The 13972-nt window shown below is 36.6% G+C and overlaps 1 protein-coding gene across 2 annotated transcripts in view; it reads left to right on the top strand.

Annotated features, from left to right (window-relative positions):
* The window catches only part of cc2d1b (coiled-coil and C2 domain containing 1B), a 103257-nt gene that overhangs the window by 66961 nt on the left and 22324 nt on the right, over positions 1 to 13972 (top strand). For both annotated transcript variants that reach the window (XM_073063005.1, XM_073063006.1), the window contains 2 exons: positions 10735 to 10909; positions 11541 to 11713. In XM_073063005.1, the coding sequence (XP_072919106.1) occupies positions 10735 to 10909; positions 11541 to 11713 (348 nt within the window). The remainder of the gene's footprint in view (positions 1 to 10734; positions 10910 to 11540; positions 11714 to 13972) is intronic.

Below are 13972 nucleotides of genomic sequence, written 5' to 3' on the forward strand. Positions count from 1 at the left end.
ATTTTGTTTGATTGCCTGAGAGCAAACCAAACAGAGTTTCATTGTACCTATGTATAATGACAATAAAGATCATTCAATTCAATTCAATCCACCAATGATCAATCTCACAAGAAGCAACTCCATGTGACCGATTGGATTGCAACTCCTCTAGTCGATCACTGATGCTGCCTTTTGGGGAGTGACTAGTTCCACCACCCTTGATTGACTACAGATCCTCAGTCTGAGCTGACTGTGGGGCCATGTCAGATCTCAGGGTCTGATTACGACAAATACATTGTTGCTAACAAGCAGGTATTTCCACACATCCTGATTGAGAAAGAAGTTTTCAAAGTACTGGAAACGGGAACAATATTACCCTTTTCATCTAGTTCCACATTGCTCAAGATTCCTTTTTAACCTTAAGGTAGGAAAGGCTCCTTTAAAGTTCTTACTTGAGTTTTCATTATCTGTCTATCATCTATTACAGTTATTGGATTTTCTGAGTATGCCTACAAGAAAATAAATTTCAGTGTTGTATATGGTGACACTCAATGATTCAGGAAGAGCTTCTTCCCCTTTGCCATCCTATTTCTAAATGAACATTGAACTCGTGAATCACTTACTATTTAAAAAAAAATTTTTTGCACTACTTATGTTTAACTTAACCATTTAATAGACATACTCAATATTTTTCTATATTTATCATAGTACTGTTTAATGAAATTCACGACATATGCCGGTGATATTAAACCTAATTCTGAAATTTACTTTGAACTTTGAGGTTCCAGTATGCCCTCAGTGCTTTATGTTGCCCATTTAAATAATTGGTCCTTGAATTCAGCTGTATAAGTAGAATTTGAATTTGAAAGATTACTTTCTCCGTATCTTTTGGAAATGTTTCATGAATCCTTTGAGAAGGGTAATTTACCACCTTCTTTTTATGAAGCATCTATTTTCTTAATTCTTAAAAAAGATAAAGGCCCTGTTGAATGTTCATCATATAGACCTATTTTGCTATTAAATGTGGATGCAAAGATTCTTTCTAAAATAATGGCTAACCACTTGGAAAATGTTTTAATTAAAATTATCTCTATGGACCAGATGGGCTTTATTAAAGGCCGTTACTCTTTCTCTAATGTTCGGAGATTGATGAACATTATTTATTCACCATTATCTAAGCAACCTCAATGTGTTATCTCTCTTGATGCAGAAAAGGCATTCTATATAGTTGAGTGGCCATACTTGTTCAAAGTATTAGAAAAATTTGGTTTTGGTAATAATTTTAATAGATGGATTCAAATGATTTATAAGAACCCTATTGCCATGGTCATTACTAACAATTATAGGTCTTCTTTCTTTTCACTTTCTCGTGGTACTAGACAGGGATGTCCATTAAGCCCTTTATTATTTAATCTTGTATTGGAGCCTTTAGCTATAACATTACGGGAGGCCAAAAACATTCATGGTATTTCTATAAATGGAACCGTACATAAGATTTCTCTTTATGCAGATGATCTTTTGATTTTTATTTCGAATCTTGAGGAATCAATTCCTAATCTTTTGGAAACACTTAAAGATTTTGGAAAATTTTCGGGATATAAACTTAATTTGAATAGAAGTGAATTGTTTCCATTAAATGCTCCTGTTAGTACATATAATGATATTTCTTTTAGAATTGTTAATACATTTAGATATTTAGGTATTATAATTACTAAAAAATATAAAGATCTTTACAAAGCTAATATAGTTCCTTTAGTAGACTCCATGAAATTACTATTTTCTAGATGGAATCAACTTACTCTTTCTTTAATAAGTCGCATCCATGCTGTGAAAATGATGATTTTACCTAGATTTTTATATATTTTCCAAAATATACCTATCTTTTTAACTAAATTTTTTTTTGATCAAATTGACTCTCTTATTTCTTCCTTTATTTGGAACAATAAGAGACCAAGAATTAACAAGTACCATTTACAAAAACCCAAAAAAGATAGTGGATTTACACTTCCTAATTTAAGACTATTATTGGGCTGTAAATATTAGACAATTATGTTTTTGGTTATACTGGCTCGATAAGAGCCAAAAACCACTTTGGGTTGATTTGGAATTAAAAGCTATTAAACAATTTCATTTAACTTCAATATTAGGAGCTCCATTACCTTTACAGCTCTCCAAAATTCCAAATTTAAATTTTTACCTGGTTATTAAACAATCTTTATGGATTTGGATTCAGTTTCGTAATTTTTAAAAATTTTAAACAATTTAAGTTGTTTAGTTTTTTATATCGAAACTTTTCATTTAAACCTTCAATAACCAACCCCATTTTTCTCCTACGGAAAAATAAAGGGATAATTTTTTTTTACAGATTAATTTTATAATGGTCGATTGATGACTTTTGAAGAGTTAATTAATAAATACTCTCTTGCTCATACACATTTTTTGCAAGATTTTCAGGTTAGACATTTTTTACAACAATATTTACCTAAGTTTCCATATTTACAAGAATCTGATTTGTTGGATTCCATTTTGAAATTGAATCCCTTAGTGAAAGGTTCCATTAGCAGAATTTATAATTTACTCTTGTTACAAAAAGAGAACCTATCACTAAAGATTAAACAATGAGAGCGAACTTAATATATATAAACTTAATGGGAGAGAGAACTTAATATGACCTTTGTGAATGAAGATTGGGTTGGAATTTTGAAAAATGTAAATTCTTCTTCTATATGTGCCAATCACTGTCTAATTCAGTTTAAAATTGTCCATCGTTATTATTTAACAAAGGAGAGACTATCTAAAATACTTTCTAGTGTAGATAATCATTGTGATAGATTTAAAACTGAAGTAGCTACTTTGTCACATGTTCTGGTCATGTTCTTCATTAAAACTGTTTTGGAAATCTTTATTTTCTACAATCTCTAAAGCTTTGAAAATTAATTTACAACCTAATAGATTAACTGTTCTATTTGGAATAGTTCCGCATCATATTCAGGGTATTTCATCTTCAGATCAACATGTAATTGCATTTGTTACATTGTTGGCAAGAAGGACTATTTTACTAAAATGGAAAGATATCTCTTTCCCTACATTAATTGAATGGTTTTCTCAAGAAATGTTATGTCTCAGCTTGGAAAAAATTAGAAGTAGAACTTTTGAACCTCGATTTGATTTTGAGAGAAGGTGGGGTTCTTTTGCCAAATATTACCATTTAATTTGAATTATTCTATATGGTTTCCTTCCAATTTTATTATCTTTTTTTAAAAAAAAAGGTGAATTGGCAGTTGATGAATTTTTTCTATATATCTAGATGATGATTAAACATATTGCTTCCAGGGGTTGATTCCTAATGGTTTTATTTTTGTAGTTAATGGGGTTTTTTTTCTTAGTTAGATGGGGTTCTTTTTTTTCCTTCTTTTTTCTATATATAAATTTTTTTTCATTTTTATATATTATGATGCTTTTCTTCATCTCTATTAATTGTATACATATTAATTTGTTGAAATTTTGTATTATTCTATAGTTGTAGAAGATTATGTATTAATAAAAAGATTCTAAAAATGAAAAAAGAAGAATCTCATTCAAGTTAGTTTATTGCCATTCAACCATGTACATGTATACAGCTAAACAAATCAGCGTTTCTCAAGAATCAGGGTGCAAATCACAGTACATACAGCACATAAAATAATATTAACACAGATTAAAAGAAAGTATTCTGTAGAGGTACTAGCTGACAAAGTGCAAATGCCACATAGTATTCCTGCTATTGACGCTGTCATAAATACTGCGTTCAGGGTGTTCAGAAGTTTCACGTGTCAGGGGAAGGAGGTATTACCCAGCCTAACAGCCCTTGTTCCTACACTTCAGTACCTACCTCTCAAAGGGGTTGTGGGATGAATGGGGGAGGGTCTTTGACAATGCTGAGGGCTCTGCAAATGCAGCACTTCTGGTGTATGTCCTGGATGGGTGGGGTTGTGGGGGGACGAGGGAGAGACCCTGATGATTCTCTCAGCAATCCTCACAATTCTGTGGTTAGATGCCTTGAAAATCCCATACCAGACAGTGATATAGCTAGAAAAGAGTTAGAGATTACTTGATTTATGCCTAATTTAAGAGATTTTAAAGTTGTTAATGTAGTGTTAGGCTATGGTTCTTTCAGTCAAACTAGTTTCACATGAGTATATATAATTTCAGTACTGTTAATGGGTTATTTGAGGTAGGATATGCAAAAAATGTCAGTTTTGTCAACCATAAGTCCTGAGAATAAAGCAGCTTAGTTAACTGGAGGAAGCACCTAGTTTTAGAATTTCTTTTTGATCCCTAGACTTGATTGCCTGTCAATGCATTAAGTGTAGATTTTGTGCAGAATTTTAAATTGTTCTCTTGAGAATTATTTTGCATTTTTTTTGGTAATTTTTTACTGAAGTTCATTATCAAACATTTCCATAGGATGTATTTCAGATATTGTACATATATATCCTATAGTCAGAAATGCCATAAATCTCCACATAATATTTATCTGAGATATACACTTATAGAAAAGAGAGGAAAGAAAGAACAAGCAAAAGAAGAAGACTGTACAAGTAGGGAGTGATTTTTTTTTACAACATATTCATTGATTTGTGAGGATAAAATAAGGCCTATGAGGTGTTATGTAGTTAAACCAATTTTCCCAGTATGAATCAAATTGTTCCAACTTATGATTAACAGATGATATTATCTTCTCCATTTTGTAAATGTCCATTGTAATTTCCATCCATGCATTTAAAGTTGGGCTCTCTTGTGATACCCATTTCCTAGTGAGAGTCTTTTTACCAGCCACCAGCAGTATATTCATTAAATATTTATCTCTTTTCAACCATTCTTGAAGTATATACCCAAAATATATGGTCTGACTTTCTAAGGGTATTTCACATTTAAAGATGTTTTGTAGGGCATTGTGTATCCCACTCCAATAGTCTTTGATAACAGGGCATTCCCAGAGAATATGATAATAGTTTGCATTTTGATTTCCACAATTTCTCCAGCAAACAGGGAGGTTACTATCATAGTGGGATTTCTGAGAGGGTGTAATAAAATATCTTATGAAGTTTTTCCATCCAAACTCCCTCCATTTCTGTGAACTGGTACACTTCCATTGATATCTCCATATTATTGTCCTTTCTTCCTCAGATATAATTATCCCTCCTCCCTTCTCCCATTTTGTTTTAATCTATGAAGTTGAATGTGTTTTAAGATTTGACAAACCCTTATACATAATTGAAATGATTCTACTACTGTTACCTGAATTATATGCTTTTCTAAATAGCTCTATCAAACATGTTCTTGCCTTGGTTACATTTTTAACCGTCCTATTAACATATTGTCGCATCTGTAAATACCGATAAAAGTCTTGTTTTTCTAATAAGCATTTCTCTTTAAGCATTTTTAAATTGAACAGTGTTCCTTCTTTCATTATATTGCAAAAAACTGTTATTCCTTTAGCTATCTAGCCCTTAAATCTGGCATCCAGTTTATTCGGCGTATAATCCGAGTCATATGCACACCATTTAAGAATTGCCATATCTCCCTCTAGTTTATATTCTTTTATAGTAGTTTTCCATATTTTAAGAGTCCATTTCACCTATGGGTTATCAATAGTATTTATGTAGGTTGTTATCAGCCAAAATTGCCTGTATGGGGATGGGAAGTATCCCCTCCTCAATGTTTTTCCATTGAGCATCATATGATGGGTTGCCCAACATATCACAGCTCTCAACTGTGCTGCAAAATAATAATCTCTAAGAGAAGGTAGGCCTCATTCCCCCCTTTTCCTTGGCTAATTGCAAAGTTTTGGGATGAACTCTAGGCCTTTTACCTTGACATATATATTTTAATAAGCTTTTGTTCCATTCATTGAATTGATTTTGATTAATTTCTACTGGTAGGGTCTGAAAGAGATATAATAGTCTGGGCAGTATATTCATTTTAATAGATTCAATCCTTGAACTGAGACTGAAAAAAGGAATCCGGTTCCACCTTGTTATATCTTCCTTAATTTTTTTATATATAGGCTGATAATTGCATTCTGATAATTTTGCCAAATCTTTTGGCATAATGATGCCCAAATATTTGAAAAACTCTGTGTGCCATGCTCAGGGATATCTACTTTCAATATCTACTGACTGATCCTTATGTATCAGTTTGGGTAAAAACTCTTCTAATCGTTTGGCCATGATGGAGGTAAATAATCTATAATTAATAAATAATCTATAATTAATAATAAATAACCTATAATTTATAATATAAATCTGTAGAAGTTTTATATTTATTTAATGATTTTTGAATTGTATTATAAATATCTGTTAAATTTTACACATTTTTATATATTGATTACCACTTGTTGAAATAGGGGAAGCATTTTTTTAATGTTTTTTTGTGTGTTGTTTGTTGTGTTAGTACAGCAACTTATGTATTTTCTGAACAATATAAGAAAGTATAGGAAGGTAAAAGCTGTATTATGTGGTATTAAAATGCAAATAAACATACTGTGGCAAAAAAAATTTATAATCTACATTAAGAATGGATATTGGTCTAATTGACCCACATTCCATTTTATCCTTGCCTTCTTTCGGTATAGCTGAGATTATCGCGTCCTTCCAGCTGGGTGGCATTTGTGCCTTTTTTAGAGCCCAGTTCAGTGTTCAGTATTAATTCATTTTAAAATTCTTTGTACCACTCTGCCGTATACCCATCTGACCCTGGTGACTTGCTTAATTTAAGCCTACTCATTACAGCTTTTAGTTCAACTTCAGTTACGTCAGCATTCATCGTTCTATTTTGTTCTTCACTTGAAGTGGGTAACTCTAGAGAATTCAGGAAGGTGTCAATTTGGGTTATACTTCCCCCTGGAACTTTGGAATATAGAGTTTTGTAAAACACTTCAAAAGCTTCTTGAATTTCACTTAGCTTATTTTTTTATCATTTTTGTTCTTGGATCCCTAATTCAATTATTAATTGTATTTTCTGCTTCTTCTTTTTTCAATTTCCATGCCAGTATTTTCATATATTTTGCATTTTCTAAACACTAGTTCTTGAAGAATAAATTTTCCAAATATTCTTGGAAGATTCCAGAGAAGGTCCAGAGGTTCAAAAGGTTGAAGGGTCTGGAACTTGAAATGTTAACGATGTGTCGTTTTCCAGTTGACTTCCTGAGACTTGCTAGCATTTTTTGTTTTCAATTATGTAGGAAATCATCTTTATTAAAACCTAAAGCCCCTTGTCTGTTAGAATACAGTTGAGTTGGGGGCTTTGTGCGACAAAGTGTTTCCCAACAACTTTAAATGTTTTTTTAAGGTAGTACAGAATTGGAAGTTGACAGGAACTACTCCTGTCAGTTATTTGAGATCCTTTGGATTTTACATGATTAATTTGGGATGGGAAAGAAACTTCCCGCAGTTTATTTCCTATACATTTGTCTTAAGAGTTAATTTCTTGTTCCTGTTACGAAACTACATGATGATCATTTGTATAGAGTGCACAAAATCAGAACTTGACATGTTATATGTTCAGTTGATCTTTTTTTTTCTTCTTTTTTTTATTAGTTTTTCTATACATTTTACAAATTAAAAACCCCAAATCCCAATGAGGAACATTAATACAGTGCAAAATTAAGCATACAATGACAATATGCTACAAAGGAAGAGAATTTGACAAAAAAGCACCTAAATTGAAGACGTAAACTTAGTATCCTCCCCAAGCCCCACAACACAAAAAAAAACAACTCCAGACCAACCACAACACAATATAGAGAGTGTAAATCAGGACAATCAAACTCCCAGACTGTGAATACACTTAGCAACAGAGGATAATAATGCCTACTACCAGAAAAAAAAAGGGAGCTGAAAGCAAGGGACCGAAAAGAAAAAAAAACCCTAGTCAAGAGGAAGGTTATGAAAGTACTCGATAAAAGGTCCCCAGACCTTATGGAACTTTAGATCCAAATTAAGAACTGAATAATGAATTTTTTCGAGGTCCAAGCAGGCCATATTGTCGTTAAGCCATTGCGCATGAGTGGCCGGGGCAACATCTCTCCATCTAAGGAGGATCAAGCGTCTAGCCAGGAGAGAGGCAAAGGATAATATTCGGCATTTGGTCGGACCCAGACGTAAATCTGTCTCGCCCCAAAAACCGAACAAAGCAATTAAGGGGTTTGGTTCTAGGTGCTGATTCAGAATACACGATAACGTAGTGAAGACATCTTTCCAAAATTTCTCCAAGCTAGGACAGAACCAGTACATATGGATAAGAGAGGCCACGCCCCTCTTGCATTTATCACAGAGTGGACTAATGTTAGGGTAGAATCGAGATATTTTAGATTTAGACATATGGGCTCTATGAACAATCTTAAACTGTAAAAGGCAATGGCAAGCACAAAGAGAGGTTGAGTTAACCGATTTGAGAATTAAGTTCCAGCTCTCATCGGATAAGGAGGTATTTAAATCCTGCTCCCAGGCCATTTTAATTTTATCCACAGGGGCCCGTCGTAAGGCTGCTAATTTATCTCGAATAATTGATATTAAACCTTTACCTAGTGGATTAATGGAAAGAAATAGGTCCATAGCATTTTTCGCAGGCATTTCAGGAAAGTTAGGAATTAAAGGAGCAGTAAAGTGTCGGATTTGGAGATATCTGAAAAAGTGAGCGTTAGGCAGATTGAACTTAACAGAGAGCTGCTGAAAAGAAGCGAAGCGATTATCAATGAAAAGATCTTCAAAATGTCTAATGCCCTTCCTATACCAAACATGGAATGCTGAATCGTACGTAGTAGGTAAAAAAAGGTGATTATGTGCGACAGGGCTGGAAACGGAGGATCAGTTGATCTTCTGTCCTTCATTATGTGTGTTTCAAAGAAATAGATTGGATTTGGCTTGCTATGAATTACGCTTGCATTTATTGTTAATTGTACGTCATTAATTTTATCTTGACTCAGAATTAAACTACGAGATTTCAATTCCCTTACCCACTTCAGAAGTTGGCACATTTTGACTTTTGTATGTAGTAAAAGGAATACATGCAAATTTATATTGTAGATAAATTGCATTCCTTAATGAATGTCAAGCTAAATCAAGTTGTTAACCTTGTGGGAGGGTAAACTGAAACATGTCCTGGTCAATGAGTATTATTCTGGCTGGAGATCCATGACCAGTAGTGTTCGGCAGGGATCCATTCAATGGCCTCTGCTGTTTGTGGTATGTGCAGTTGGATATGTAAGTAAATTTGCTGATGACACAAGGATTGGTGGTGTTAACGGATAGTGTTGAAGACTGAAGATTGTCAAAGAATACTGTGGGATGTTTACACACGTGGGTGGAGAAATGGGAAGTGGAGTTTAATCTGGGTTGAGTTAACCGATCAGGAACCTACATTGCAGCTTTATAGCGTTTTCCTTTATAGGAAGGATGCAGAGGTTTTGGAAAAGGTTTAGAAGAGGTTTACTAGGGTGCTGCTTGAGTTATAGAGGCATGTGCTATAAAGAGATGTTGGACAAACTAGGGTTGTTTTATCTGGAGTGGCAGAGACAGATCTGATAGAATGTTATAAGAGGCATAGATAGAGTAGATAGCCAGTATCTTTTTCCAAGGGTTGAAATGTCCAATACTCGAGGCATGCATTTAAGGTGAGAGCATGAAAGTTCAAAAGAGATGTGCGGGCAAGTTTTTGTTTACAGAATGGTGCGTGCCTAGAATCACTGCCAGGACTGTTAGTGGAGGTGGATGCAATAGAGGTATTTAAGAGTCTCTTAGATAGGCAGATGATATGCAGTGTTAACATTCATTTCAAGAGGGCTAGAATATAAAAGCAAGGATGTAATGCTAAAGCTTTGTAAGGCATTGGTCAGAGTGCATTTGGAATACTGTGAGCAGTTTTGGGCTCCTTTTCTAAGACAGGATGTGCTGGCATTGGAGAGGATCCAGAGGTGGTTCACGAGAATGGTTCCAGAAACGAAAGGGTTAATGTGTGATGAGTGTTTGATGGTTCTTGGCCTATACTCATTGGAGCTTAGAAGAATGAGGGGGGGATCTCATTGAAACTGCTAAATAGAGTGGATGTGGAGAGGGTGTCTCCTATAGTGGGGGAGTCTAGGACCAGAGGGCACAGCCTCAGATTCTGATGTCCCTTTAGAACCGAGATGTGGAGGAATTTCTTGAGCCATAGCATGGGGTATCGATGGAATCCATTCCCAGGGTTGGCTGTGGAGGTCAAGTCATTGGGCATATTTAAAGCAGATGTTGATAGATTCTTGATTAGTCAGAGCAGCAGAGGTTAAGGGGAGAAGCTGGGAGAATGGGGCTGAGAGGGGTAATAAACTAGCCATGACAGAATGGTGGAACAGACTCAAAAGGTCGAATGGCCTAATTCTTCTCCTATGTCTTATTAAGTTCTTAGGCTGTAGACCATGTGCTCGCAGAAGGGATTAGCTTCATTCAGCACCATCAGTTAATTACTTTGCCACAACATTGTGGCTTGATGGGCCTGACTCTGTGTGTATTGTTTTATGTTCTATGTATAGAAAATCCAAAGGTGACTCAAACCGCAATTTGAACTGATATTCTATGTATTCAGATTTTGATATGCTGAGGCGTGGATTAGACAGGGTTTTGAAAATAAGCATTTTTCATTTCATTATTAATTTGCTCAATAGGTAGAAATGAATTGACAATCATTTGCTCTGTAATGAATCTGAACACTTGAAGAACTTTGTGTGCTTTCCCTCAGACTGGAACTCCTCAGTCCGCTGCTCAGCCTCCAGTTGCAAAGAGACCTGCAAAATTCGTAGATGATGTGGCGCAGACACCTCTGACCTTGCCAGCATCAGCCGAGGAAAGGCACTCCCCGAAACCCATTCCGAAGCCAACGTCACAGGATAACCTGGCTCAGCAAAATATAATTGGTATATTTTCTCTTCATTCACTCCAACAGCATAAATTTAACGTGTATATAGTTTAATGACCAGAGATCTGGCAGAGTAGGCTGGGGTTCTTTTGTTTGCACAAAAAAGCCAGGTTTCTAAATGACTTGAATGAAATGCTGCTGCCTGACTTCTGGAGTGTCACTCAGTAATGTCCTGTTTCCCATCTGAGTGAGGAGCAGGTATATGTATACCTTTAATTTTCCCATTGACGTATTGTCTAACGGACTACAAAAAATCCACAAGAACTGGGGGCAGTGTGGTAGTGTAGTGGTTAGTATGATGTGATGACACCGCCAGCGGCCTGGGTTCAATTCCACTGCTGTCCGTCCATTCTCCCTGTAACCGCATGGGTTTCCTCCGGGTGATCCAGATTCCTCCCACACGTGGATTAGAGGATTAACTGGTCATATGGGTGTAATTGGATAGCACGGGCTCGTTGAGGCAGAAAGGGACTGTTACTGTGCTGTATTTCTAGATTAAATAAAATAAAGTTTGAATGAAGATTTTAGAGTTTTACCTTCTATCGGCAGCCACAGTACCTTTGAACTTGACACTAGTAATTCTCAGTTCTGTAATATTTCATCTGATCACTGTCTCTGTTGTCTTTCAGCCCAACAACAAATGGAATTTCTTGAGAGTCGAAAGAAGCAGTACATGAAAGCTGCTTTGCAGGCAAAGCAAAAGAACAACCTGGAACAAGCAAAGCATTTTTTTAGGACTGCCAAAGGCTTTGACCCACTGATTCTGGCTGTCCAAAATGGGAAACCAATTGATATTTCAAAGGTGAAGTAAAGCTGAATGCCAACTTGGTCGATGAACTTCTTGTCTTCATGACAGTGCCTTTGCTGGCATATTTTGAGATCATGAGGCAAAAGATGTAGTACTTATCTTCATTCTAGCCATTGTTCTGCGTTCTGTGGCCTATATACCATTAAGTGGCTAAATCCTGCCAATTCTTTGCCTTCCACATCCAAGACGTTTCTTAAAACCATTTTCTTTGATTAGGCATCTGTCATCTCAAAACATTCGGTTTCCACTTTCCTTCCTGTTCTATGGACATGGGCGTTTTGCTACTTTAAAGCTAAGTGTACAGGCACAAAAGGAATTCTGATAATTGGGATAAACTGTGAAGTGGAGACACCAAGGAGTACAGATGCTGGAATCTGGAGCAGAAAATAAGCTGCTGGGGGGCCTTGGTGGGTTGAGCAGCATCTGTGCAGTCGAGATGGTCAGCATTTCACGTGGAGATCCTGCATCAAGTGACTCTTTGCCTCAACAGATGCTGGTCCACTGAGTTTCTCCAGCAGTTTGTAAACAGCAAAGTGGCTTGATGGAGCCCAAAAATAACAAAAGTTGAGGAGGCTACAATGATAATCTGGGGTGCTGTTCGTGTGGAGTTTGCACATTCTCCCCATGAGCACGTAGACCAGTTTCCTCGGATTTGTTAAAAATGTGTTGGTAGGTATGGTATCCCTTGGTAGAAAAGAAGTGAGTATTGAGAGAAAAAGTTGTTAGGCTACAGGGAAGTAAGTCAAGTCAGGTAACTTTTTATTGTCATTTTGACCATAACTGCTGGTACAGTACACAGTAAAAACGAGACGACGTTTTTCAGGACCACGGTGCTACGTGAAACAGTACAAAAACTACACTGAACTATGTAAAAACAACTCAGAAAAAAAACTACACTAGACTACAGACCTACCCAGGACTGCATAAAGTGCACAAAACAGTGCAGACATTACAATAAACAAGACAATAGGCACAGTAGAGGGCAGTAAGTTGGTGTCAGTCCAGGCTCTGGGTATTGAGGAGTCTGATAGCTTGGGGGAAGAAACTGCTACATAGTCTGGTCGTGAGAGCCCAAATGCTTCGGTGCCTTTTCCCAGATGGCAGGAGGGAGAAGGGTTTGTATGAGGAGTGTGTGGGGTCCTTCATAATGCTGTTCGATTTGCGGATGCAGCGTGTAGTGTAAATGTCTGTAATGGCGGGAAGAGAGACCCCAATGATCTTCTCAGCTGACCTCACTATCCGCTGCAGGGTCTTGCGATATGAGATGGTGCAATTTCCGAACCAGGCAGTGATGCAGCTGCTCAGGATGCTCTCAATACAACCCCTGTAGAATATGGTGAGGATGGGGGGGGGGGGGGGGGGGGGGTGGTTGGAGATGGACTTCCCTAAGCCTACGCAGAAAGTAGAGACGCTGCTGGGCTTTCTTTGCTATGGAGCTGGTGTTGAGGGACCAGGTGAGATTCTCCGCCAGGTGAACCCCAAGAAATTTGGTGCTCTTAACGATCTCTACCGAGGAGCCGTCGATATTCAGCGGAGAGTGGTCACTCCGTGCCCTCCTAAAGTCAACAACTATCTCTTGTTTTGTTCACATTCAGAGACAGGTTGTTGGCTCTGCACCAGGGATGTGAATGAGGAATGGAATATAGAGCAAGCATGGAAATAGAATGCCAAAGTAATTCAGTAAGAAAGGAATTCAATGAGTGTAACAGGCCAGTGGCAGGAATACAGTAAGAGAAGGATATGAGGATATTAATGGATGCTGCTTTCAATCCAAAAACCTTGATTTAATAATATTATTAAATGTTTTAAGTAAGCCAATTTTTATTAACTTAAAAAAACATTAAATTGCATCATTTTTTGTTATTTTTGAAAAGTAGACAGCTGTGAGACAAAGATTAGACTCGGCTATTTGTCCAGGTTGTCTGAGCAGTTTAGTTAGTGAGGTTTATTCTTGCCCACCTCTGTAACTATGTACATCATGCAAGATCCTGCTGCTATGCAGAATCCCATCAACCGGATCCAGAATACACAGAAGTAAGGTTTGCCCCGATGAATCCCAACCAGTTAAATTGTCAGAGACATAATGCATAGCAGCAGAATTAGGCTATTTGGCCCATTGAGTCTGCTCCACCATGGCTGATTTATTATCCCTCTCAACTCCATTCTCCTGTCTTTTCCCCATAATCTTTGACACCCTTGCTAATCAAGAATCTATCAACCTGTGCTTTAAATATACCGAGTGTCTTGGCCTCG

The sequence above is a fragment of the Hemitrygon akajei genome, chromosome 12 (assembly GCF_048418815.1).
Source record: "Hemitrygon akajei chromosome 12, sHemAka1.3, whole genome shotgun sequence".
NCBI classification, from domain to species: Eukaryota; Metazoa; Chordata; class Chondrichthyes; order Myliobatiformes; family Dasyatidae; genus Hemitrygon; species Hemitrygon akajei.